Genomic DNA, 27,498 nt, shown 5'->3' on the forward strand with positions numbered 1-27,498 from the left:
CTGGGTGGCTCAGTCGGTTCAGCGTCCGACTTCGGCTCAGGTCACGATCTCCCGGTTCGTGGGTTCGAGCCCCGCGTCGGGCTCTGTGTTGACGGCTCGGAGCCTGGAGCCTGCTTCCGGTTCTGGGTGCCTCTCTGCCCCGCCCCTGCTTGTGCGCCGTCCCTCAAAAATAAATAAATGTTTAAACAAAATCAAATTTGGGTTGAATGAAAAAAAAAAAAAAAGGTTTCCCAGGTCACTCCAAAAATGGCAGAGCTCCTACCAAACAGCCTAGAACATACGGAATAACGTCCCCTTGAGAGAATTTTCCAGAGCAGTACGTCGTCCCTTGAAGATGGTACGTTTTACCTTCTGTCCTATTATTTCATGGCTCGCTTTTACTGCTTTATTTTCATTGTGTTAATTTTTATGGTTACCTCGGGCAAAAGAGAATCGTTTTCCATAGACTTCCTTTCTTTCTTGAAATTGATGGCGGTGGCTAATTTTTTTGCAAGGCAACCATGTTTTTCAAAAGCGGATCAGCTGAAAGAAGTGAACAACAGTGCAAGCGGTGACCAGAGCAGCGTGCGCCTGGGACACTGCGTGACAACCGACCCCTTCCCACACGACCAGGCACTCGAGGAGCTTCTCGCTTGGCAGAACCCCCTGCTCCACAAGAGCAGCCGAGACGCGATGTCCTAAGCAGGGGGTTCACCTTGACCTACCGAATCCCACCCACGGCGTCCGCTCGTCCAGGCGCATGACAGACGAAGCCACCCCGAACACGGGCTGGGCAGGCAGGGGTCAGGAGACCCCCTTGGCTGCAGAGGGCTCTGAGGAGGCTCCCGGACGCAGGACACAAGGCAGGCCACGTTTTGCAGGCCGCTCCCGGCGTCTGTGCCCCCAGGACGCGGCGTCAGACCAACGGCAGCAGAAGCAGCGAGGGGTGTGGCCACCCTGTGCCTGCAGGACCCCACCTCGGACCCCCGGCCCCTCTCGTGCAAGGTCTCGCCACCAGGCCGCGTCCGCGGCTCCCGCCAAGCGCGGGGTCACACGCAGAGAGGAGAAAAGGCCCAGCGAGACCAGAGGGGAACGAACATACGTGAAAGCAGCGTGCCACCTTTGGAATCTACGTGGCAGGTCCGCGCTCACGGGGAAGCGCTCACCTCCGTTTGGGACTCGGTGACGATCCAATGCCGGAAAACGTTAAGTGAGCGAGACGACTGGTCCTGTCCACGAGGCCTACTCTCTCCTCGCTCAACGAAGCCGGGACCTCTGGCTCGAACCGCGTGTGTGCAGCGGCCTGACACCGGTTAGAAGAGTCACGATCACACGCGTGGCTTTCTGGACTAGAAGATGCCAGCAAATCTCTTCCGCGTACCTACCGCATGCAACGCACAGCTCGGGCGCCTGCAGCGATGACGTCCAAGGTGCGGAGTTTCTCAAATACTCCGTGTGCCTTTTAGGAACCGTGAAAGCAAGCATCTTAAGTCCAGTGATGCACCAACTATTTCCTGGTGCATCAGCGAACCCCAAGCAGGCTTTAAGGCTCTAGGCTCTGGGCCCCGGCCCCGTCTGCCAGGGTTCACATCTCTGTGGGCGCCAGGGAGCCCCCCTCACTCCTGGTTCTGCCACCGCACAGTAATTTCGGTAAATGGACCTTGGTAACAATGTCTTTAAGTTGGCCAGTGACTAAAACTACCTAGCCCCTTGGTCACGTGACAAGGCCCAGTCTTGGAAAAGAACGCTCTACGAAGCTCACGACTCGGGCCGTTTCGAGGTCCTTTTCAAGCATCGCCAGTCATGGACATACAGAGAACGAAGAAACTCCGGGTAAACGAACACTGATAAATCTTGCCCACCTGCCGTGAGGGTCAGCCACCGAGATAACCAAGCTGGACTCAGCAGAGCGGGCTACTTGCTGTCTCCCCCCACAGGCACAGATCATAAAGCCGCAACGCTGATTCGTGCAGCAGGGAGAGAAGGGAGGTGGAAACGATTAACTTGAAGATTCAGACTTTTTCCCCCGTGCACCTGCCTTTCTCCCTCAAAAAACGCATCTTTCAATGCAGAGAGAGCTGAAGAGTTAAAGGGCCTGAATTTGCTTGGGATGTGACTACCAAAGAATTCAAACCATTGAGTGCAGGCGATCTCTTTCAGTAGAAAACTTTATTTTCATTGCTTTTTACGAGTAGGCAAACAAGTCTTACAATATTAGGAAAGCCAGATTTCCAAATTCAGCAAGCCAGTTTACATCCCAGTCCCAGACAGTAAAGCATAAGATGCATTTGGGATCGCAGGGTAGGAACACAACAACGGACTCAAAGGTCAAATGTCGAAGTTGAATTTCATTTCAGATACTTACCAACCAAGAATTTTCAAGTACGAGAAATAAATAAAATAAACATTAAAAAGCCACGCCTGAAAAGAAAACAGTTACCGGGCGTGAGTTCAGAGCACGTCTCATGCAGGGGGCTCGCTCCTAACCTGAGGGCCACACAAACATCACCCGCTTGGGTCTGCACACAGAACAGGCCCCGTCCCAGCCACCAGGACGTCCGCCCGCAGAGCCAAACGACACCGGGGACGTGGAAGACGGAACGAAAGAAGCCGGTGCTTGGAGAAGCAGCGGCCGGCCCCCCGCGCACGGCTCAGGATTCCCGCCCTTGTCAGCAAGACTGCTGCTCCCCCAACGGCGTCTCACGTCACAAATCAAGACCCATGATCATGCTGGGCAGGACAACCATGTGAGAGCTTAGGGGGCAGGCCAGGGGAGAGAGAGACAAAGGGAGCTTAGGAGGCAATCTTCAAAATATTTTATTACAAAATACAGTACAGCGTCCGCAGAATGTTCCCCAATGTTCTCTAATACAGACGTGGCTGAACGAAGCGCGCTGCAAAATGCCTGGCAGTCGCCCACAGGAAGCTGACTTCTCTAATGACTTCAGTCCCCTCAGGGCCACGGCACAGACCTGTGACAGGCAGTCGCTGTGGCCGGCTGGGCTCCCGACCGCTGAACAATGATCGTTTCTCCAGGGGTTGAAATCCACATCCATGGCTGACAACCTACCAAAAACTGGGACCCAAATTCGCACAAAGACGAGGCAGAGTGAGAGGGAACGACCCCCGACGGCCCAGAAGTCTCCGGCTGCTACTTCTTATTCCTGGGTTTTAGTTCTTCGGCTGCGTTACGCAGGAAGATGTAATTTTTCTTTTGGGGATTATAAAACTCATGTCCCTAAAGGGAAAAAGACACAACAAGCTTATTATGAAAAGGCAAAAGTTAGCATTTTGTGGGCACTTGGCACACGCCAGGTCCTGTGCTTTGTGCATCAAACAGAATCTCTCTGGGGGAACAAAACAGGTTTCTGGCGAGAAAGAAAAGGCAAACAAACGTTAAGCAGAAACCGGTTTCGGAGGAAAGGCTAAGGGCGTGGAGGAAGTCTGTCTTTGGTGTCCCCCTCGGATGGACCATCTTTTATGGATTTTCGGCACGGAGACTCTTCAGCCCACCCCCACTTCAAGGCCCGGAGGGCCGCCCACGGGAGGAGCAGAGCCTCCCAGGAGGACGGGGGAGCACTGGCCTGGACTTGAGGCCTTGAAGCAGAGCGGACGTCTGCTCTGAGGCTTCCCGGGCACGAGGGCAGGGTCCGGGACAAGCCTCCCCACGCAGACCCACAGAGAAGCGGAGGCACGCACGGCTGTCAGTGCGTCTGCTCGTGCCTGTGTGGAGGTGGAAGGAGATCGGTATGACTCTGGGGGAGCCAGAAAAATCTGGACCAGGCTGGACTCTGAAGGGCTGGGAAGGGCAGACAGGGGGGCTTTAAACATTATCCCACAGGGAAAAGGAACAGCAGCCACCAAAGTCATAAGTGGCATTAAAAGTGATACGGGGGGGGCCCCCCGGGTGGCTCGGTCGGTTAAGCGTCGGACTCTTGGTTTTGGCTCAGGTCGCGATCTCACGGTTTGTGAGTTCGAGCCCCACATCGGGCTCTGTACTGACAGCGCGGAGCCTGCCTGGGATTCTGTCTCCCTCTCTCTCTGCCCCTCCCCTGCTTGCTTGCTTTCTCTCAAAAATAAACCACAAACAAAAAAAAAGAGGGAGAGAGAGACACATGACAGACCTGTTTCAGGGAGATGATGGGGGCGGGGCAAGGCAGAAAGGCAGCACTCCAGGGACCAGAAGCGTGGGAACAGGGAGGTGGGAAGGGACACTGACTGCCCTCTGCCTCCCCCGTGACGACAGGTTTTTGCTCATCCCTGGGCAGATGTGCCGAGGGGGGTCTAGAAGCTTTGCTCAGTGGTGACCATACGTTCTCATCGTAACACGCAAGGTGCAGCTCTTCGGGACAGGTACACTCGGGCAGCAAGCTGAGAGTATTAATCGTAAGTGACCACGGTCGCATCCCGGAGACAACGATGCTTAGACCAGAACAGGGTGAAATTCCCAAAGCAACTCCTTCCAAACGAGAACGAGGATTTAAGCAGCGGGCGCCACGAGCTGGCGCAACCTGTTCGGACAAACTCATCCCGAGCGGCTTTCACGGCAATGAACTTTCTCACTTCCTCCCACTACCGATGTTTCCAAGCCTGAGACACACGGAGCCCCGTGGAGAAACCGAGGCCTCAGGCCACCACCTGGCTCCAACACCAAATCAGGCAGAACCAGAAGTGCACGCTTTGCAAAACTGAGCGTGTGGCTCCCGGGTGGATGGACAGACACGCAGGGCACAGTCGTGCCACGGGCTGCTACGCAGTGAAAAGGATGGGCCAGGGATACGCTCCACGCCGTGCGTGAATTCCACAATCATCACACCGAGTGAAAGATGCCAGGCAAAAAAAAGCGTGTGGTGTAGGACTCCTTTTTTTTTTTTTAACTGTTTATTTACTTTCGAGATAAGAGACTGTGTGAGTGGGGGAGGGGCAGATAGGAAGACGTGGAATCCGAAGCAGGCTCCAGGCTCCCAGCTGTCAGCACAGAGCCCGACGTGGGACTCGAACCCACAGACCATGAGATCCTGACCTGAGCTGAAGTCGGACGCTTAACCGACTGAGCCACACAGGGGCCCCTGTAGGACTCCTTTTACATAAAGCTCTAGAAACTGCAAACTCATCTATAAAGACAGAAAGCAGATCACCGGTTGTGTGTGGGGAGAACGATTCCAGCAATGCACACGGAAACTTCTGGGGGTGATAAAAGCACTCTCTCGACTGGGGTGAAGGCTTCACGGGCATATATACGGATGCTGAAACTGATCAATCCGCACGACGACGACTGCATTGCAGGGACACGTCAGTACAGCTGCCTGACGGAAACCAAAGGGCGGCTGCACGGCCCGCATCAGCAAACGCTCAGCCACAGGGGGCACATCTGTAGAGGCCGGGGCAGGCATCGAAAGTAACGTGCTGAAGGGCCCCTGGGTGACTCAGTCGCTTAAGTGTCCGACTCTTGATTTCAGCTCAGGTCACGATCTCATGGTTTGTGGGATCAAGCCCTGCGTCGGGCTCCGTGCTGACAGTGCAGTGCCTGCTCAGGATTCTCTCTCCCCCTCTTTCTCTGCCCCTACCCCACTCATGCTCTCCCCGCTCAAAATAAATTAAGCTTAAAAAAAAAATTAAAAATTACAAGAAAAAATAACAACGTGCTGGACAGGCAGGGCGGCCAGAGACAGTGACTTCCGGCTCTTCTGAGAAAAAGAGACAATCAAAGCTGAGACCAAGACCTATGCCCCAAGAGAGCGGATGGTGACTGACACAGAGGTTGGACACGGGAGAGGCAGCAGGCCTGGAGGATAAAGGATGCGTGGGTGGGAGTCAGCAGGACTCTCCTCCCAAAGTGAAGGTACCCTAGGGCACCAGGTACACACATCCTGTCGGGACCACCATACCGGAAGAGCTCAGGAATCAAGTCAGAAACCGAAGGGCCGCTGGTTTACGGTGGAGAACCCCGAGCAGAACCAGTCAGGCTGAGAGCTGACCAGGAGGGGCAGCATCCTGGAGGCGGCCAAAACAACAGAAGCTAGCAGGCGTTAACCTCTTCCGACAGGTCTGTCGGTCAGGGGAAACGCGGCTCCTCCGCGAGCTCTGGCACGGCCCCAGGCTGGAGGACAAAGGAGCTGGCGGGGAGGGAGAGAAGGCGCTGGGAGGAGAAGAGAATGGAGTGGCCTGAGGGAGTCCTGTGCCTGTCTGCGGTGGCAGGAGGGCAGAAGGAGACGGGCCAGAAGACAGACACGTGTGCCGATGGGAGGGAAGACACGGTGGAAAGGCTGCTGGGGGAGGGGACGAGAGAGACAAGGGCCGAACAATCCATGAGAACCAGCAGCTGAGAAGCAAGCATGTGGGCTAGCCGAGAGACAGCAGACATCAGCCAGTGGCCCGGAACTCAAGCACCCGAGTCAGGTCCCTTCGCCACTACGCCGGGACACCTCAAAAATGCAGCCACGATCCAGTCAGCCCCTAAACCCTCTCCCCAGATAATACGCAAAAAAGCCACGCCTCCAGCCAAAGCTCGGTGACCTGGCCCTGCGGCCCCTGCCCCCTGCATGACCACTTCCTCTCTGGCCACCGCCCCAGCCATCACTGAAGGACGTGCGGCTTCCAGCTCCCCTCTGCTTCTGGGCTCCCGATGACCAGACCCTGCCCAGGGGCAGGGTCCCAGGGAAAGGCTCTACAGGTAGGACTTCACGGGGTCTGCACACCTGGCGGGGAAAGCCTGCCATTTCCCTTGGAGGTGACGTGATGGTGACCTGCCAAGGTCACCAGCGAGTCCAGAGAAGAGCCACAGCTCGAGCCCGGGCCTTCCGCCTCCAGCCTGGCGCTGTCACCCGAGAGAGCCCAGGGCAGGACTGGGAATCCTCACCTTTGACCAGTCGTAGCTGGAAGCATAGGCAAATATGTTCCCATTGTGATTGAAGCAGCAGGCCGATATGGGCTGATCTAACTGTTCCGAAGTTTTTAGTTTCGTTCTGGCATCTTTGTCCCAGAAGCTGAATCTGCCATCGGATCCCACAGTGGCAAGGGTGCCGTGAACAGGATGGAATGCGATCCCGTTTACCTGAAGGGATTGACACGCACAGTGAGAAGTGGACGACGGGGGAGAAAGCACGTCTCTACCGGGATGTGCTTCCTGCTGCACGTACAAAACAAAACGTACAGACTGTCGCTTTGTGAGAGCCGGCTGCCCGCTGATCACGGAAGAAACTAGCCATGCTTCCAGAATCAACTGCCAGCCCAGAACTGAGTCACGCCTCTTGTTAGGGACACGAGTCAGCAAAAATCAACAAGTATGCGGCTACTGACACTGCGGAGAGGACCCCACAGGAATGCCTTTTTCTTTCTCAGCAAACAGCAATTTCGGAGTTTTAGCTAAGCGAATCGACTGCCTACCAGCACCCGGAAGGAGGTGGATGGCCCCGAGAGCCCGAAGCGAGAGCCCGAAGCTTGCACCCGAAGCAGCAGGCGGAGACCAAAGACAGTGTGTCATAAAAACAGAAACCCGGGCCCTACAGCATAAGTCATCTATCTCTGCCTGTGACCCCTAATGACTCAGCCACCCACCTCCAAGTCTAGTTTCTAGACAGGTTCTCAAGGTTAAAGTTTCTAAAAACATACCGCGTAGATGTCCTGAGGAGCTGAGGTATTGGTTCCGTTCGAGCGGTGACATTTGAAGGTGAAGTTGTCTTTGGCACTGAAAAGCAAAGGCCCAACTGAGTTTTCCTTTCTGAAAGAGTCTCCTGTGAAAATTCACAAGCGAATTGAGCCCACTTACGGATTTGGGGGGTTGATGTAGTGAATAGCAACCCTCCCCTCGATACTTCCCAGAGCGAAACCAGTCGGCTTGTTCTGTTTATCTTTGAAAATAGCCACGCATCGATGCTACCGTTTGGAGACAGAAAAAGAGAACGTTATCACAATGTAAAAGACAAGATTTCGTAACTAAGTGAAAATAATTTTCACCCTGTTTTTGGGTTTCAGAAGAACCAGAAACATGTTATACAAATATGACACAGAAGTGACTGCTCGTCCTCCAGTAAACATCACTGTCCACCTTTTGGGAAACCACTTGTACTCGGCCACGTGACTTTGTGGATAAACCGCAGACGGCATGCTTCCGTCCGGTGCCGCTCGGCCTCGGGCGCCACAAAGGCCTGTCACTCCCGCAGTTCGTGTGACCCTCGGAGCCCCACCACATCCTACCCCGCTGCCGCCCATCGTGGGGCGGGGGGCGCACTCGTGTCTCTGACCCACGGCCCACCACCAGGTGGGCTCCCTGCGGCGACTCACCCAATGCTTCGGAATCTGCTTCCCCAGGCAGAAGAGGGAAACAGCGTCTGCCCGGCAACCACAGGGGAAACCAGGGCCGAGTGGGACAGGGGACGTGACCAGCACTTTCTAACTGTGACCACACTATGCAGAAGCAACACACCGCACCCCATCTAACGCTGGGTCTGGGGACCAAAGGAGGGTCTCCTGGACTCTATAGAAGACCCCACAAAAGAGCCCGGGACCCAGCCCCCGTGGCAGAGGACCAGGGCCTGGGTCTTCGTGCCTCCTTCTATCCTTTCATCTACCTTGAGAGAAGAGCATGCCGGCGAGTGGGGGTGGCGGGGAGGAGGCGGGGAGACAAAGAGAGAGAGAGAGAATCCCAAGCAGGCTCCGCGCTGTCAGCACAGAGTCTGACGCGGGGTTCTATGTCACCAACGGTGAGATCGTGACCTGCACCGACATCAAGAGTCGGACGCTTAACTGCCTGAGCCAATCAGGCACCCCGTCACTTCCTCCTTCTAGATGTGACAACCTGGCCTACCCCCGAGAACCACCCACCCTCCCCAAACTGGACATTTCATCTTCCTGGAGGGGTTCGGGAGGCATGAGGGCAGCATCAGAGCCTGGGACGAAGCCATAGAAGAATGATGGTAAAGAACAGTTTCTGTTGTTGTAACACTTATTAGAACGCACAAATTTCCTAAGTAAACAGAAAAGCACATGCTAGTTCTATTTCTGTACCGTTTGCCTTTTTTTGAACAGAAAGCCCATTACTTCTGCGAGTAGAAAAAAAATTAATATAAAGAGACAAAATCTGTAAGTTCTTAGAGGTCAGCAGGAACCATGGCTCGTCAAGCTGTGCCTCCTATGCTCAGCACAGAGCCCAGGAACTGCACACCTCTAGGGGGCACCATCTACAAGAACACAACCACACAGCAGCCCTATGCAAAGGCTGATGGCATGCCTCAACAAATGAAAGGCCAGGGTGCCTAGAAGCAGGAAGTAAAGTCAGATCAGACTAGGTTTTGTCTGGGAATCTGGGATTTATCCAAAGGGAAATGAGAAGTCACTGCTGGCTTTTCGGCAGAGGTGTGGCAAAGTCAGACGTGCCACTAGAAGGAAGAGCCCCCCAACCCACGTGTGGAGAGCAGATCAAAGGAGGGTACAGACAGAACCTCTTACAGTCATTCGAGGAGATTTGGATTAGATGTGGTGGGAGGGAAGGAACAAAATGAACAGATTCTAAAACACCTGCAGAAGTGAACCTGGGGCTCAGGGGGACAGGCGGAAAGGAGGGGGAGCAGATCAAGGATGCCTTTCCGATTCGCAGCACTGACAACGGCAGGTGGGTCTCATGAGATGCAGAGCACCTGGGGAGGAACACGCTGGGGGTGGGCGGCGGGAGCAGGTTAAGATCGTTGTTTTGCTCAGCAAACATCTACAGAAGCCTTCGACCCACCAGACCTGGCTGTAGCTGGGAACGAAGCAGCAACAAAGAGAAATCTCTGCTCTTACTGAGTTTACTTTCTAGTGGGCAACACAAAACGAAACACATGAAACACATCACGCGTTTATCTCTAAGGTATATACACACACGCACACACGCAGTTTGGGGGAAAACGGCCGGGGAGAAGCCTGAGGAGGGGTAACACCCAAATAAAGATCTGCAGAAAGTCGTCCCGGATTTGGTGACGGATGCTGTTGGGCGGAGACGTCGGGAGACACGTCAAGGAGCTGTGAGACTGGGGGTGTCCTGCAGGCATCCCGGAGGCGAGGTCTGTGGGGGTCTGAGTCCCCAGCCCACAAGGTTTGCCAAAATGACAGCAGGGATGGGGGAGGAGGTCCTGCTTCAGGAGAGGAGGCAGCGCGGCCAAGGGCAGACACCCGGGGAACCCGACACGCAGCAAGCAGCAGTGAGGAAGACGAAGCAGCAACCGCGAGGCAGGTGGTAAGAGGCTGGCGTCGCGGAGAACAGGGACAGGGCGTTCGAGAACATGTAGGGACAGTGGTGAATGCTGCTGGGCTGACAGAAGAGGACGGCTGGTCAGCGTCCACTGGAATCACTGACGAGGAAGCCCTCGGTGGCCAGCCAAAAGCTGTTTCAGAGGAGTCACGGAGGCAGAAGTCTCAAGGGAGTCGGATGAGAAGTGAGTGGGAGGTAAGGAAACCAAGAAAGCGCAGGTGAGATGCTTAACTGCAGAGGAAAAAGGGGTCCGGGTGGGACCAAAGGATGTGGGCCAAGAGTGTTTTCTCGGGTGAAGACGACTAGGGCACATGTCAGGGCCGGTTGTGACATCAGGAAGGGGTGGGAGTCCAGACAACCCCCGCCCCCGGAGGAGATGGGGACCACCAGCACGAGGCTCCACAGACCCCCTCCACACGATGGGCCTTCCCAAGGGCACACGTCCCCTGACTGGCGGGAGAAAGCAGGGGCAAGGTGCAGGCGCGAGTAGACTTCTAGGTTCAGCGGGAGGAAGAGAAGCTCCCCACCGCTGGTTCGTATGCTCTCTGAGCAGGAGCCGAATGGATGTGCGGAGACAAAGGTAGGGGAGGGAGAGCCTAGGAGTTTCAAGTGAAGAAAATCTAAGAGTCTGTGGCAGGTGAGCTGACGAGAAAAACCCGGTAACTGGGCGGGATGAAGGCACAGCGGAGGCTGGGAGCTATGCCCACGATGGAACCAGTCCGCGGGGGTATGCGATCTGATTCCGCAGCATCCAGCTGTCTGGGGCACGTCTGGAGAGGACAGAGAAATCTGGCTTGTCCAGGGATGGACAGCAGTTACTCACTAAATACTTGCTTATATCCTCAACTTCACCCCCCTTTGAAACTACTTGCCGGGGCGCCTGCGTGGCTCAGTTGGTTAGGCATCTGACTCTTCATCTCGGCTCAGGTCCCGAGCTCATGATGTGGGAGTTCAAGCCCTGCATCGGGGTCTGTGTTCACAGCTCCTGCTTGGGATTCTCTCTCTCCCTCTCTCTGCCCCTCCCCTGCTCACGCTCACTTTCTGCCCAAAGAAATAAACTTTAAGAACTTTAAAAAAACAAACTTTAAAAGAAAAGAAAATGCTTACAGGTGTTTGGAAGCACAATTGTATCCCAATCGTGTACAGTGAGGTGTGACACAGGCTCGTAAGTATGTGCGTCCTGGTCACGTGACTCACCTGATGTTTCAGCGGGGATTCTATCCTCCTGAATTCGGAGGGCTGATTCTCTAACTGGTAGACAATCAGTCCCCTCTCTGCAGTCGCCACCACGGCCATAGGGTAGATCTAGGGAATGGAGGCAGGCAGGGGCGTGCTTAAAATGAAGGACTGTGGTTTTTTTACACAAAACTATTAGATCAAAATTCTTTCAGAGTCACAAAAGTAAGTCTGAATTTTTTATAATTAAAAAAAAAACCACTGGTATCAACATGTTTCATGAAAATCTGCAGAAACCGTATCTGCAAGTAGGACGTCCGTTTTTAAAAGGCTCGTTTTTTAAAACTATAAAATATAATCATTTGAAAAGTACACTGAGGAAGAGAGAAGAAATCAAAGTCACCTACACCACCCCTTCAGATGACAGCTGTTGTCACTATCACAGTGTGTTTACTCCGGTGTTTCTTTGAGCATTACGCACATATAGGCATGTACGTATGTTCCTGCATAATCTGGATCCTTCACTCGAGGTGTGTGTTCCGAGAACGCTACTGGTGACTGCAACATTCCCTCAAACAAACACAGCACCAGGTTCGTTTAATCTCCCTGGTCCTGTTGGCCCATTAGGTCACATCCAAGGTTTCGCCGTGTTACACAAAACAAAACCCATCTGCGTCGTTTTTCTCACAATAAGCTCCTAAAAGTGTGATTACTGGTAGTTCGCACAAAACTTTAAGACTTATAACCAGATGGACAGAGAAAGTTCTGCGGTTTCTCTTCCACTCACGGTCCCCAAAGATCCGGTGCCACGCCACAAAGTTGTCGCCAGTTTTTCTACAGCAACCAAAAAATGTTACAGCCTGATGGCACGTGGCTTCCTGTGTATGTTCAAAAAACAAGTGGCAAAAAAAAAACCCGGCAGCAGGATTCGGTAATTTTGGAACAAATCCAGCACAAAAATCTCCTGATTCAAGAGACGGGAGATCTGAACTACATCCTCTGGGAACTTATTATTAAAATTCGAGGGATTTTTACATTATCCTGTAATTGCAAGACGTCATCAAGTTTTCTATTTCTCTTAAAAGGATACATATTAAGTCAGAAATGCCTCACCACATCGGCGCAGTAACATCTTTCAGGGAGTTGCAAAACCATCATGGGATTTGATGATCGTGTATCCCAAAACTAGAAGGAAAAAAAAAAAAAACAAAAAGCCAGTAACTGACCATTCAGAGCTTTAGTCCAAACAGCATGAGAAGTAAATGTCCATCCTGGTCAGGCCATGCAGTCCCCTCCATGGCATAATCATACCTTCAAAGTCTTATCCCAGCTGCCAGTCATCACACAGCTGTAGTTCGGAGCTTTGATCCAATGGATGGTCTTAACAGGAGCGTCGTGCTTTCAAAACAAAATCAGAGCAGATCAAGATAAATGTAACCATGTGCCGAACGGCCTCAGTTCTGGAAACTCAAAGAGAAGGAATGAACTTAAGTATCAAGGTCGTACCAAGCAAACACCAAAGGATATCCAAGCCCTTCCCAATGACCGTGACATCCAATTTACCCCAAGAACTTCTATCTACTTACCATCCTGACAAATGTTAGTTTTATTTCCCCCCTACTTAGCTAGCACATGAGAGTAAAGCAAGCCCCTTCCTAGGAAGGCGTTCAGAAATGACGAGTAGGGCTCCACCACTCTTGTTTATACTAAGGTGGTACGAATCAAGAAATCAAGGAGATGCTTCTGGCACAGTCACACAGCCCCGTGATCTCGGAGTATGCGAGGCCTTTCTGAAAATGTTTCCACGTCAAGGGGCCCTTCTCAAACAGGTCAGACCCTCTGGTTCTTGGCCCTCTTGCCTCCGTTACTCCTGCCTTAGCAGTCTTTCCACAAGAGCGTGCCTGCTGTCCCCGAGCAGGCTAACAGCTCCACGGGCACGTGCAAGCGTCCTTCTTACTCGCTGCCGTGTCTCTACCCCTACGGAAAGTGCCTGGGATACAGCAGGCATTCAATAAATACTTGTCGAACGAACGAGTATCCAAATACAGTTGGGAAAAGGCAAGCCGCACGCGGGTGTCGGAATGTCAGATACGTGAATGTTTGAGGCCCACGGGCACCAGCCTTTTGTAGACGGCGTTTATTACCTGTGCAATCTGTATTGCTTGATTACTGTTGAGGTCCCACATTTTGGCAGTTTTATCACATGATGCCGTAAATACTTTGCTCCCATCCTAAAAGAAAGTGGAGAAAATTTGTCATTGGAAAAAAATAAAATTTCTATCTGTATATTAAGTTGATCATATTGAGGCAGGTTTCATTTTGCAATTTTTAAAAAAATTTTTAAATGTTTATTTTTGAGAGAGAGAGGGAAAGAGCACAAGTGGGGAGGGGCAGAGAGAGAGGGAGACACAGAATCCGAAGCAGGCTCCAGGCTCTGAGCTGTCAGCACAGAGCCCGACGTGGGGTTCAAACTCAAGGACCATGAGATCATGACCTGAGTCGAAGTCAGAGGCTCAACCGACTGAGCCACCCAGGCGCCCCTGCAATTTTTATTTTTCTAATTATCTGGGGGCTGGTATATTATAAACTACGCTGTCATACTCAAAACGTGTTTTAGCTTCATTTCTTTAGTACTGATTTATTTTTCTAAGAAATACCACATAAACAGGATAAAAACCATCCAAATAGCACTTGAAGTTATACAGGGAAGATGAGGTCTCCCACCCCTGAGCTGGCTCCTTCCTTATGGGCCACTCACTACCCTCTGGGAGTAGTTTTTGGCTACCCTCCATCTGTGTGTATTACCAGGGGACGTTTACACCTTTTTTCTTGTTTTGATTAATTTTAAGCTGTTTTTTTTTTTTTTTTTAATGAATTTCAAGCCCTCACAAAAGTTGCAGGAATAAGACCATGAACACCCGTAAACCCTTCACCTAGAATCACCAATGGTAAACACATTCACGGTATCTCTCTACGTAGACACATGTATATATCCATAATCATTACACATTTGTTCGCCTATGTATCCAGTAACATTCTGAAGTGCACACCATAAGACTACACTAATTTTTATTCTTTAAATTTCTTTAATGTTTGTTTATTTATGAGAGAGTGAGAGTAAGCGCATGTCGTGGGGGGGGGGGGGGGGGATGCGCAGACAGAGAAGGAGACACAGAATCCAAAGTGGGTTCCAAGCTCTGAGTTGTCAGCACAGAGCCCGACATGGGGTTCAAAGTCACGAACCGTGAGATCCTGACCTGAGCCAAAGTTGGTACGTTTAACTGACTGAGCCACCCAGGTGCCCTTACGCTAATTTGCAAAAATCACTGGTCCTATGTAAACTATAGAACAGCTTAAAAAATTAGCAATCATGGTGTGGTGATTTTAAAAATATTCAAATACAGGGATGCCTGGGCGGCTTAGTCGGTTAAGTGTCTGACTTCGGCTCAGGTCAGGATCTCACGGTTCAGGACTTCGAACCCGGTGTCGGGCTCTGTGCTGACAGCTCAGAGCCCGGAACCCACTTCAGATTCTGTGTCTCCCTCTCTCTCTACCTTTCCCCAACTCACGCTCTGTGCCTCTCTCTCTCAAAAATAAACAAATGTTTAAAAAAATTCAAATACAGAACTCATAAATTAGGTCAAATACGAAGAAGCACAAGATAAGTTTTAAAAAGAAAAGTACTAAATGGAAAGTTCTAGACCAGCGGTTGGCAAATTTTTTTCTTTAAAAAACAATTTGTTTTTATGTTTTTATTTTACTTTTGAGAGAGAGAGACACACACAGTGAGAGCGGGAGAGGGGCGGAGAGCGAGGGAAACACAGAATCCGAACGGGCTCCGGGCTCTGTCAGCACAGACGTGGGGCTTGAACTCACAGACTGCAAGATCATGACCTGAGCTGAAGTCGGAAGCCCAACTGACTGAGCCACCCAGGCGCCCCACAAATTTCTTTCTTAAAGGGCCATTTATTTAGTGAATTTTCGTCTTTATAGGTCTCCGTTCCAACTCCTGAAGTGTCACACTTGAAGGCAGCCATACACACTATGTACATGAGGGAGTGTGGCTGTGTTCCAATAAACTTTATTCCCAAAAATAGGCAACGGGCCACAGTCTGCTGACCAGTGACCCAGATTATGTCATTTCTGGTTCCAAAGCTCCAAGATTTACTGCCATCCTTCCCCAGCAAAAGTTTCTTCCCATAGAAAGTCACCAGTTCTGCAACTGAAAGACAAGATACAACCTGCCTGTGTCGGTGACGTCGGAAGGCTCACTCTGTAAACCCTCAGAAAGACACCGACGCATGCGATGGCCACCCCCAGACCGAGGGACGCGCCGGCCTCTCCATCGCACTGGCAACGCCTGTCCTACCAGCCGTGACCAGCACCACGAGGCAGCGGGCACACGAGAGCCCAGCGGGCGCGCCGACCTCGAGGCTAATCTACCGGAAGGCGGGGCAGACGACAGCACTCGTGTTCCCCGGCCCTGTGTTCTCCACCCAGCTGCTCTCCACGCTGCTACGGCCACGGAGCGAAAATGTCCTCAGAGGGCAAAGAACCATCTTCGCCAAGTTTGGTTTTTATGCCTCCACGGTCGCTCTGGCTCTTTCGTGCTTCCGTGCCGTTACGTACGCGGCTTCCTCTCCAGGACGCTCTTCCCACGCTGGCCCATTTCCCTTCCTGTAGGCCTATGAGGGAGGCGGTCAAGCACATGGGCTCTGGAGCCAGGAAGGTCTGGGTCTGGGCCTAGACTCGGCCACTCACTATGTTCCCTCAGGCAAGCCTGTCGTCTAACCCCGTGCCCGTCGCTTTACGTACGTGTAGCCTAGCTGTCACAAGTTCTGCCACCTGGAATTCTTACTTGTTTCTACAGGTCTGTCCTAAGAGACCAGAAATTCCATGAATACGGGATTTGCCTACCTGGCCTACTTTGTTTTCCACTCTATCCCCAGGGCTTTAGCTTACTAGAGGAGCCTGGTAGTTATTCGCTGAATTAAATATGACCCGTTGTAATTATTATCACCTTCATTTTACAAACGAGGAAATAGACGGAGAGATCAGGTAACCTGCCAAACTGAAAACACTGAAGAGTAGAGCCCAAATTTGAACCTGGGCCTGGACTGGATGACACAATGCTCAAAAAACCAGAGACCTGTGTGCAGTTCGTTTCTCTAACTCTTGTCTCTTCAGTGAAGCCTTCACGGCACCCTCCCCAAAATTTACAGCTGCTTTCTGTGTTCCCCACTACCCAGCACCAGCACACCTTCTCAGAACTCAGAACCCTTCGTTACGGTGCTCAATCCCTCCAGCAGGTGACGCACAACTCGGGAGAAAGGAAATAAGCTGTTCTCGTTTTGATACATCCCAAAGCCACTCAATACATCCTCTACCGTTCATTTTACTTCTTACCTCCTTTACAAGAAACTACATTCTGATCCATCACCAAATCAGAAAAGAAGACAGGCAAAATAAATCAAGTATTTTAAATTTACTCAAGTTATTACTTTTCCAAGTGCAAATTAAAAATAAGTTGTGGGGCCCCTGGGTGGCTCAGTGGGTTTAGTGTCAGACTCTTGATTTCAGTTCAGGTCACGATCTCACAGTTCATGAGTTCAAGCCCCACGTCAGGCTCTGTGCAGACACCACACAGCCTGCCTGAGTTTTCGGGTTTTTTTTGGAGAGAAAGAGAGAGCATGTGCGTGAGCAGGGGAGGGGCAGAGAGGGGGACAGAGGATCCCAAGGGGGCTCTGAGCTGACAGGCCAACAGCAGAGAGACCAATGCGGGGCGTGAACTCATGGGGCTCAAACTCATGAAACTGTTAGATCATGACCTGGGCCAGACACTCAACTGACTGAGCCACTCAGGCGCCACCCCCCTTCCCTGGGATTCTGTTGTTCTCTGCCCCTCCCCTGCACGTGTGCTCACTCTCTCTCTTTCTCTCTCTCAAAACAAACTTTAAAAAAAGTAAGTTGTGGGGCGCCTGGGTGGCGCAGTCGGTTAAGCGTCCGACTTCAGCCAGGTCACGATCTCGCGGTCCGTGAGTTCGAGCCCCGCGTTGGGCTCTGGGCTGATGGCTCGGAGCCTGGAGCCTGTTTCCGATTCTGTGTCTCCCTCTCTCTCTGCCCCTCCCCCGTTCATGCTCTGTCTCTCTCTGTCCCAAAAATAAATAAACGTTGAAAAAAAAAAAAAAAAGTAAGTTGTATCTGTAAAAAATGCATCTTTTCAAATTGTTTTCACAGATCTATTATCAGTCTCATACTAACCCAATCAGATATGTCAAGAAAACACCTTCAGATGACAAAAATGCTCAGAGAAGACCATCACAGTTAATGATGAAAACAGGAGCAACTCTGGCTCCTGAACCATCCCGAAATATTGATGAGTAGCAGACTCCTTTCTTAGTTAGAAACTAAGTAAGATCACATCATTTAAAAACGACCACATACAACAGGAGTAATTGGCAATTTCTCATAGTTAAACATATACTCACCATTATCTACCCAGGAGAAATGAAAACTTTTGTTCGTGGCAATTCCAGGACCCAAGTGTTTACAGCAGCCTGATTCCTGACCAAAATGGGCAACAACCCAAACGTCCTTCTCCTGGTGGCTGGGTGAGCAAACGATGACCCGGCCACGCAGTGGGCCAAACCACTGGCACGACCACCTGCACGGGGCTCAAAGGTACCACGCGGAGTGAAGGGGCACCGCGGGGCGGGGCTGTCTGTGCAACCCGGCACGGGGAGAGCCACAGGCACCAAAACCACACCAGTGGTTTCCAGGGGCTGGGATCGGAGGAGGACGTGCCCACATAAGGGCGGGTGGGGGGGGGGGGGATTCTGGGGGCTGATGTTCTGTTTTTCGACCACAAGTCTCTGCAGCCTCAAAAACTGACAGAATTACACGCTAAAAAGGTTCCGTTTCATCGTCTGCAAATCATACCTAATGAACCTGACCGAACAAATGACACAGAAGGCCTGGGAGGGGCCGGAAGGCCTAGCCTCCCCAGCACGGGGGTACATCTGTCTGCCCCTCAGTCAGGCCCCTGTTTTCTTGCCTCCGCTGGGCTCAGCCAACCGGGCCACAGCGGTGGCGGGAGAGAAAGGTTGAGCTGTCAGTGCCCCAGCCCCTCCTCTACCCAGGGGACCGGCCTCTCCACAGCTGCGGCCCACCACACCCACCTTCCCTTCTCTGCTGGGCCTTGTGAAAGATCTCTCCATTTAGACTCTCCCCAATCCACAGCAGAAGCTCAGAGCCACATTAACTTGGACATATTTGTTTATATGACTGATGTTCAAGATTCGGAAGGAAAAACAGAATTCTAAAATCCTAAGAAAGACTTCAAATGTCTGTTAATAGAAAAAGATTATTTTTTTTTCTCTAGCATTTATTTTCTGAGATACTAAATTTCCAATTTTAAAACAACATAAATTTATGGCATAAAGGTAAAAAAGGTTTCCAGAAATTATTTAATCCTTTGCCCAAGGTAACGTGTCAATAAAATGATGAAGTTGTGCTTTTTTTGTTTTTTTAATTTTTTAAAATGTTTATTTACCTCTGAAAGAGATAGACAGACACAGTGCGAACAGGGGAGGGGCAGAGAGAAAGGGAGACACAGAATCGGAAGCAGGCTCCAGGCTCCGAGCTGTCAGCACAGAGCCCAACGCGGGGCTCGAACTCACAGACCGCGAAATCATGAACCGAGCTGAAGTCGGACACTCAACCGACTGAGCCACCCAGGCACCCCTAAAATAATGAAGTTTTTATGCAAGAAAAGCTTTCAGATTAACTAAAGCTAACGTTAACGGACCCCCTTAGGAACATCAACGCATTCAGAAACTCAGAATTTCCAACAATGTGTACAGATACCCGCTATTTGTGGTTTGGGTTATATAAAAGTTGAAACACAAACTCTGGATTACACACGATTTTACGCTGCAGAAAACACGAAAACTTGAATGAGACTCACATCACTCCAGCAGACATCTAACACCGGCCCCGTATGCATCTGCTGGGCTTTTGGGATCGTCTGTCCGCTATCTTGAACTTCCCAGCAGCGAACCTGAAGCGATACGACAAATGAACACAAACAGCAAGCCATGGCACACTGCACGCAGTAAACACCTGATAAGGAATGGGGGCAACTTACGCATACAGAAACGTCTCCTACCAACCTCATTAACTTTAACAACAAAGCGATTGAGGGGCGCCTGGGTAGCTTACTCGGTTAAGCATCTGACTGTCTATTTTGGCTCAGGTCACGATTTCATGGTTCGCAGGATCAAGCCCGGAGTCGGGCTCTGTGCTGACAGTGCAGAGCCTGCTTGGGATTCTCTCTCTCTGCCCCGCCCCAGCTTGTGCTCTGTCTCTCAAAATAAACATTAAAAAAAAAAAAATGTTTGCTGTGCTGTCTTTCTATGCACACGTTGTCTTCAAGAAACTAGATTACAGGGGCGCCTGGGTGGCTCAGTCGGTTAAGCATCCGACTTCAGCTCAGGTCACTATCTCGCGGTCCATGAGTTCGAGCCCCACGTCGGGCTCTGGGCTGATGGCTCAGAGACTGGAGCCTGCTTCGGATTCTGCGTCTCCCTCTGTCTCTGCCCCTCCCCCGTTCATGTTCTGTCTCTCTGTGTCTCAAAAATAAAAATAAAACGTTAAAAAAATATATATATAAAAAAAAAAAAAGAAAAGAAACTAGATTACAGAGTACCTTCACTCTCGTCAGCACTTTTCTCCCTTGCATCATTAGTTGCCATTACACGTTCTTCTGGCGTTTTTTAGTGACTCATTTGAAGTCTTTCCAGAAACTACATGTAGAAACCAAACCTGCTCAGCCATGGCTACCTTCCTCCCCTTGCTGTTCTCCTCTCTTCATCCCCCTGCCGCCCACTGCCTCCCTTTCCCAAAACTTTTAAAATGGCAATCCAGCATACAAACATACCACAGAATACCATTATTAGTGGACTAGCACGCCTCTTAAAATGAGGCGGTATCGGGTGGCGGCCAGGAGTCTAGACCCTGGGCCATATTGCACGGGTCGGCGGCCCCGCCTCGCCCCTCCCTTACATGTGGGCCCTGGGCCAGTTATTCTGCTCCTGAGCTCACGAGCTGCTTCATAAGACGGGGAGGACAGTGAAGAGACTGCTGGAGAGTCTGCAAGAGACAGCCTGGGGACGTTCCTCATGCCCCACAGGGGAATCACTAAGATGCAACGTACAAACTTAAGGATTTCTCACAGGTATGGCCGGTTACCTTTCAGGAGCCCCGTAGCAATCTACGTACTCAGCAGCGGTACATGCACGGTTTCGGCTTCTCTTTGCCGAGACCAAGCGTTACGCTTTTCTGCTTTTAATTTTTGGTAACGTGACGGAGTCTATCACCTAAGCCTGAATTCATCTGCTCAGGAGTGTGGCCGGATGGCTCCAGTCCACACCAAGGGGCCACCTGCACTCCTTCTGTGAAGTGCCTCTTCACATCCCTTTGCTTATTTTTCTACCAGAGTTTTTACCTTTCTGTGTACTGTGATTTTTTTGCCTTTCTTCTTGTACGCCACAGGCTAAGCGTAACACCTACGCACGATCTGTGCTTTGCCCGAAGTTAAACAAGCTTAACGTGTGCCTTAAGAATGTTTCAGGATAAGAAAAGAAATTTACGTATACTACCACGGATAACAGTCATTCTCAACGATACTACATTTGATCTGGGAATCCACGTCAAGTTACTGAACTAAGGTAGGAAATTTTTTTAAGGTCGTATGTATATACGTACGTATGTATATGTACGTATGTAAAGTAATCTCCACACCCAACGCGGGGCTGGAGCTCACAACCCTGAGATCAAGAGACATATGCTCCACTGACTGAGTCGGCCAGGGCCCCCCAGAGGAGGAAGTTTTGAGTGATGCCTATGATCATGCTTTCTTAACAAAAATCAGGGTAACAAATGATGTCAGCGCACTCAGAAGGGTCACACCCTCTAACCGATTTGTTTCTTCATTCACTTGGGAAAGAACGGAGCCAAAAGGAAAGCTAACCCTGTCCACACAAAGAGACAGGACTTCTAGAACATGCACGTAAGGAGCACTTACATCATTAGCCCACGATCCTGCAATAAGAAAGTTCCCGGGCAAGGTTGGTGGGCTAAAAGATAGACAACCAATGCTATCATCAGGAGAGGATGTTACTTCAATATCCTGGGGGGAAAAAGTCAGTGTTACAAAGTATGCATCATTAATTTCATTCAAAATTGTTTTCTTTCTCACTAAGCACTCAGGGTAGACTTTCCTTGTGTTCAAGAACTAAATGAACTGGACCTCTCTTACTTTGATCCCAAAGGGGAAGCTACGGGAAGGACCAGCATAGATGGGAGGGACCAGACCCAGCACTCTCTATGAAATGCCCATCATGATATCTTCCAAGCGACGGCCCACTGGTTCACTGTGGCCTCAAAGTGCTTGATCAAAGTCATCGCCTGTCCCCACCCCAAAGGAAATTCTAACTCAACAGTCGTGGGCTGGGCCCTGGGAACCCACAGTTTTAACAAGCACCGCGGTGACTTAAGAGATGGGGAAGGTTAGGGTGCCCGGGACACTCGTGCAGTGGACACAGCTGCCGTGCTCCCGAGCTGGAGAAAGTGGGCTAGACAGAGTTTCAGAGCTTTCGCCCCAAAGGAGGCTCCCACACTACTTCAGTGTCTCTCACTCGGGGAGGCCCTGGCGCGTGATTTCCTCCAAGTGCCGTGAAGCTTTCCGTGGTACCTTCATGGGGTTGTGGTTATCTGTGCTTGTGCTGCCAAACATGCTGGTCCCACTGGTTCCGAAACCCGAGGTTGTTCCGAACAGACTCATTTTGGCCCTGAAAAGTAACGGAAAACGTTAAGGACGGGTCCTTTCTTCAGGAATCAAGATCACTGAGAGCTAACTTAAAGCTAATTCAGCCACAGAAGAAAAAGAAGACTCTAAATGAGTTTCTCTCTTCTCAAGACATCTAAACGTGATGAGCAGGTACTTTTTAAAGATGAACTTTCTACTTTAGGACTGTTTTTGACTTACAGGGAATTGTCAAGACAGAGTTCCCACACACCGCACAGCCAGCTTCCCCGTTTCCCTCGCACGTTTGCCACCGTTAGTAAACCAATACACCACGGCCGAGTGCTTTTCAGTCACCAGCCAGAAAATAAATTCACCCATGTTTCACGTATATTGAGACGCTGCCCTTGGCACCAGGAACACAACAGTGAACCAGCAAAAGGCCCCACTCTTCAGGTCAGCACTCAGTGGGAGTTTCCTGTCTTCTTACTAACTTCTACGCTGCTTTAGGTCAGCATCTCCGAACGAAGTCACTAAGACAAGCAACCAGTCCCGGCAAAGTTCAGCAACTTCTCCATACAAGAAGTTTTAAACAGTACTCCATCGGGTCTGCTCGAGTACCCACAGGTATTACATCCTGGACAACACAGAATGGGGAGACCGCTAGCGATTCTGGAAAGGCATCTGGGCTTCCCGACTTCATGAAGCAAGTGGGCGCCCAGCGACTCGGTCAAAGCAACGGCTATGATCCCGTCGGCTTCTGACAGCAACTCTGTGAGAGGACGTGAAATGTGAGCAGTGCCCGGGCAACACCAGCTCACTGCATGAGAACAAACGAATGACAAGGCTTCTGCAGTCAGAGTCCAGGAACCAGTGGCTACACGGCTTGGGGAGGGGACTTAGCCTCGATTTTCTCATCCCCGAAAACAGAGCCACGAATGCCCACTTCACAGAATCACGAAAAACAAGGGAGGTCGCGCGCACACACGCACGGCGCCTGAAAATTCTCTGTTCCTTCCCTCTCTGCAGCTCTCAGGTTGGGAGAGAACGTTTCTGCCACGTGGAACCCGGGGAAGGAGCGGGGGTCATGCAAGCATTAACCAGGCTACGTGGACCGCGTGTCATACAGGACGCTGGGACCCCTCAAGTTCGGAGGACACGCGTACAACTCAACCGCACCTCCCGGCCTGCGCCACCCGCTGCGTTCCAGCCAGGCTGGCTCTGCTGACGCCCTTCCTGCGCGTGGACACAGCAAGGTCCACCCGGCCTTGGAACATTGCTGCTATCTGTTCCTTCCGCCTGGGGTGACTCGCCCTCCCCCATCCTCCCGACGTCTCAGGCTGAATCTTCAGACCCCCAATTCAAAAGCCGTCTCCCGAGCACTTTTGGGGGGCGATGGAAACATTCTAAAACTGGACTGTGGTGATGTTGACACAACCGTAGGCAACTTCCCAAACCCATCGAAAAGGTCCGCTTTAAAAGGGTTACAGTAGAAGGCCGCTAGACCCGTCTGTTGCCAAAAGGTCACCTCCTCAGAGGCGTCCCTGTTTTCCTCATCTGACATCTCCAACCTCGGACGACATCACCCTGTTTTCTGGACGGCACCTGTCAGGATCTGATACTGTTTGCAACCAGGCTCTTCCCCAAGAGAAGGTCAGCTCCGGGAGGACAGAGGGCTGTCTGGATTCTTCCCTGGCACACGCCTGACCCTCAGCACAGTGCCTTGGGCACGGCAGCTGGGACTGGACAGATACTTGCCTGGGGGACGCGTGTCTCCGTGTGTACAGCAAACACTTGGCAGAGAAGGCCGGAAACAAAGAGACAGATCAGTTTCAGACAGTGGTCAGTGCAACGAAGAGAGGTTACGGCGGGAGAAGACTAAAGGGGATGGATGCCCTTCTACACTGGTCGGGGAAGGCTCCTCCGAGGAGGTAGCATGCATCTGATAAGCCAGACCTGTAACCGGGGAGGGCAGAGGCGACAGACGCTGCCATCAACTCCGCGACCCTTCCCGGTGCCTCAGTTTCCCCACAAAAAGGACGAGGGGGTTAGACCCCAGATGACTCCGAGGCCCCTTCCAGCTCTGGCGTCCCTCCCAGGGGCCGGTAACGAAGCCCGCTAACCGGCCGGCTCGCGCCCCGGCACCTCGCTGCGGGGCTCACTCCGCCGGGGGACCCGGCCTCGGAGGCGCCATGGCCGCGGGGAGCGAGGGAGGCGGCACGGGGCCTACCTGAGTCGCGCCGCGGCGGGGGGGGGGCAGGTGGCAGGGAGCGGGAGGAACTCGGGGGCCTGCGAGCCCACCCGGGCGAAGAGGAGGCGAAGGCGAGGTGGCGCGAACAAAAAACCCAAAGGCCGAAACACCCTCACGCTGGTGGAGGAAACTGCCCCATTTACCGCGGAGCCACTGCGCCTGCGCCCCGGGGCCACTTCCTGTGTCGCCCGGAAGGCAGCGAAGAAAGAAAAAGCCTTCCCCCTCTCGCGAGACGATGACGCATGCGCAGAAGCGTTATTGACGCCGAGAAGCAGTCCCCGTGCCAGCAATTTGCGGATTGGTCGTAAGTTGGTGTGGCCCGCCTGCAAGTTGCCAAGCAACTGTTTTAATAAATTCGCCGCTGCCGCTCCCGCCCACGGAGGATAGTTAGTATTTTCTCTCGAGAATTAAACGTCTAGCAGAATTCTGATTGCCGCCAATTCAAGTCCAAGGCCATCCTCGGAGAAGCTGATGGAATGCTGCCTCGGGCTGCGGTGAAGTCCGCCAGCCTGGGGCCCTGCCCTGGCCTCCTGTCTGCCGTCCGGGGCTCTTGGGGCCTCAGTTTCCTTTTGTAAAATTGGCATAACGATGCCTGACTTCAGGAAAGTTCTTAATTGGGATCGAGTGAAGTAACACACATGAAAGACTTTTGCGAAGTGTAAGATTCCATAAGAATGTTAAGGGGTTGTTAGGACACACACATGGACGCGTGCCAACTCCAAAGATTTCATCTGGTGGCTGAACTTCTGAAGGAAAAGAAGAGAGAGGGATCTTCTGACTCTGTGGGACATACACTGAACCTTCTCCTTTGCTATTCAGTGTGGTCTGCGAACCAGGAGCCTTAATATCTGCAGGGGACTTTCAGACCCGCAAGACCTTTTTATAAAATGCAGATCGAGAAGGTCCAGGGGGTGCTGAGCAAATTCCCAGCTGAGCTGGCCGCACCGAGTCAAGATGAGGTATTTGGAGTCATTTGGGGTACCTTTTGTAAAGCTGTGCTGCCTGGGCCTCCCTCTCAGAGATTTCTGATTTAGTTGATCTGTGGTGGCACAGGGGGTTAATAGTTTTTATAAGCTCCCCAAGTGATCCTAAGGAGCAGGCAAGATTGAGAACCTCTAGTCTAGATTGTGATAATAAGAGCTCTTTATCTCCTATAATTTCCAGAGCAGCCCTATAAAGTAAGTACTGTAATCCCATTTTATAGAAAGGAAAGCGAGGCTGAGCGAAGCAAACTCCTTGTCAAGACATCATACAGCCATTAAGCAGCAGAGCCAGTGAAGCCTGTCCGGTACCGAAGTCCCCCAGCATAATCTTGGAATCCTCTCTGACAAGTACTCCCTCCTCAAGGACACCTTTCCTCATTCTTTCCCAAATGGATCATCTCATACCATCGCTTCTTGAAGACTGCTTCTCATATTCTGCCTCATGAAACGGCAGGCATTTGCCTCGTCTTGCTTGCTAGACTTTAAACTGTGTCTTACTCCTGTGTGTATCCTTTGCAGCACCAAGCTCTCAGTGTCTTACACACAGCTGGCGTGAAATCAGCGTTTGTTGAATTATATTTCCCACACCTGAGGAATACTCCAGAAACCTCTATCATGATACAGAGTCTTACACAATCCTGGTGCTTCATCATATTTTTAAAACGATCTTTCTGCTGTTTCGGGGGAACTAATTGACAAGCTGCTTTTGCATCGACCACCCGGGGAAGAATAAAAGCACGTGCACGCAAATGTAGCAACAGCGAACATTCCTTGACTTTTCTAAAGTGTCATTCCAACAGTTTACGGGAATTATCTCATTTAGTCCTCACAATGAGACTACGGGGATATTATTCTTGTTATCTCCAATTCGCCGTTGACAAAACCAAGGCCAGCCACACAAGAAGCGAGTAGAAGGGGGAGCTGAGATGCAAGCCGCGTGCCCCCCAAACCCGACTCCGCAGATGGCAGATGGCAGCAAATCACCGCCACTAGCAGTGGCATCTTTTCCACTGGCAACAAGAAGGGGGATCCAAACAATCTAAAAGCAGGGATAGAATTATCGAGCCATAAAGTATAGGCAAAACATCATTAAAAATGAAACGATTAAAATTAAATTTCAGCTACGGCTATCATTCACATTGGTAAACACTTGCGTGGTTATTACACAAGACAGGCTTTATGAAGGACCACACAGTTTAGATTATGTTTCTAGGTGAATACAAACTAAACAGGCTTATGATTTTAGTATCAATTCCTTTTCATTTAAGGTGACCTTTAATTTTGAAATTTAATTACGAATTTTTTTTCATGTTTGTTTATTTTTGAGAGAGCGCGCGCAGGCAGGGGAGGGGCAGAGAGAGAGGGAGACCCAGAATCCGAAGCGGGCTCCAGGCTCTGAACTGTCAGCACAGAGCCCGACGGGGGGCTCGAACTCACGGGCTCCAGGCTCTGAACTGTCAGCACAGAGCCCGACGGGGGGCTCGAACTCACGGACCGCGAGATCGTGACCTGGGTGAAGTCGGACGCTTAACCGACTGCGCCACCCAGGCGCCCCTGACTTGAAGATATTTTAAAGAAACATCCATCCAAAAGAGTGGAAGGATCTGAGAGAACAGTAGAGTTTCTGCCAGCAGAGGACGCCCTTGGCTCGTGTTTACAGGATTGTTCCCCCGGGGTAACAGATTTTACCCGGTGCACAAAAGTCCAAACAGAAGTAATGTTTCTCGATACTTTACTACAAAAACATTCTGTTGCAAATATCTCTTAGTGCACATGTACATGTGGTTTAGCTTTGAGAGCAACCGTTCTTTTCGGCACCAATAAACAGGTGTCTACACCCAACAGTTCAACTGAGATGCTCTCATTAAAGGAAGGAAGTCCTAGATGGAAATCCCAGAATGATTTTGCTTATTCTGCAGAAACTGCAATATTCTCTCCTCCCATTTTCTTTTCCCAAATAACTGAAAATTATTTTACGTAAATTTCCAATCATAAACTCGAAATGACTGTAATTGTCTAAACTGAATGTATCTGCAAGCCCCTTTCAAATTTATTTTCCAACTTTTTAAAAGTTTAC

At 51.1% G+C, this 27,498-nt stretch overlaps 1 protein-coding gene and 1 long non-coding RNA gene across 4 annotated transcripts; one reads left to right on the forward strand and one right to left on the reverse strand.

The window, feature by feature from the left end:
* Nucleotides 1–2,778: 2,778 nt before the first annotated feature.
* Nucleotides 2,779–24,681, reverse strand: RAE1 (ribonucleic acid export 1). Of its 3 annotated transcripts, none has more exons than XM_045444146.1 (13): nt 24,418–24,681; nt 23,946–23,980; nt 22,137–22,233; nt 21,468–21,572; nt 19,350–19,442; nt 13,528–13,614; nt 12,695–12,781; nt 12,497–12,568; nt 11,405–11,512; nt 7,748–7,854; nt 7,591–7,666; nt 6,839–7,033; nt 2,779–3,217 (listed from the first exon to the last, which is right to left on the reverse strand). In XM_045444146.1, exons 3-13 carry the CDS (start codon nt 22,224–22,226, stop codon nt 3,131–3,133), a joined length of 1,107 nt encoding a protein of 368 aa, XP_045300102.1. In that variant the 5' UTR covers nt 22,227–22,233; nt 23,946–23,980; nt 24,418–24,681; the 3' UTR covers nt 2,779–3,130. The 3 variants fall into 3 exon arrangements, with proteins under 3 accessions (XP_045300102.1, XP_045300103.1, XP_045300101.1); XM_045444147.1 differs by lacking the exon at nt 24,418–24,681 and adding an exon at nt 24,144–24,318; XM_045444145.1 differs by lacking the exon at nt 23,946–23,980 and having other exon boundaries at nt 24,418–24,616.
* Nucleotides 24,682–24,748: 67 nt separating this feature from the next.
* Nucleotides 24,749–26,175, forward strand: LOC123579955. The gene is made up of 2 exons (XR_006703029.1): nt 24,749–25,397; nt 25,643–26,175. It is a non-coding gene; the product is annotated as an uncharacterized LOC123579955 (long non-coding RNA).
* Nucleotides 26,176–27,498: the final 1,323 nt, after the last annotated feature.

The sequence above is a fragment of the Leopardus geoffroyi genome, chromosome A3 (genome assembly GCF_018350155.1).
Source record: "Leopardus geoffroyi isolate Oge1 chromosome A3, O.geoffroyi_Oge1_pat1.0, whole genome shotgun sequence".
Lineage (NCBI taxonomy): Eukaryota > Metazoa > Chordata > Mammalia > Carnivora > Felidae > Leopardus > Leopardus geoffroyi.

Bases quoted from the DNA above. Each gene is read 5' to 3' on its own strand.
- RAE1 (XM_045444146.1), bottom strand. From the start codon at position 22,226: ATGAGTCTGTTCGGAACAACCTCGGGTTTCGGAACCAGTGGGACCAGC. The intron at 12,569-12,694 runs GTATGATTATGC...TTTTCCTTCTAG, and splicing joins GCTGGGATAAGACTTTGAAG to TTTTGGGATACACGATCATC. The intron at 3,218-6,838 runs GTGAGGATTCCC...TTTTCCCTTTAG, and splicing joins CCAGCTACGACTGGTCAAAG to GGACATGAGTTTTATAATCC.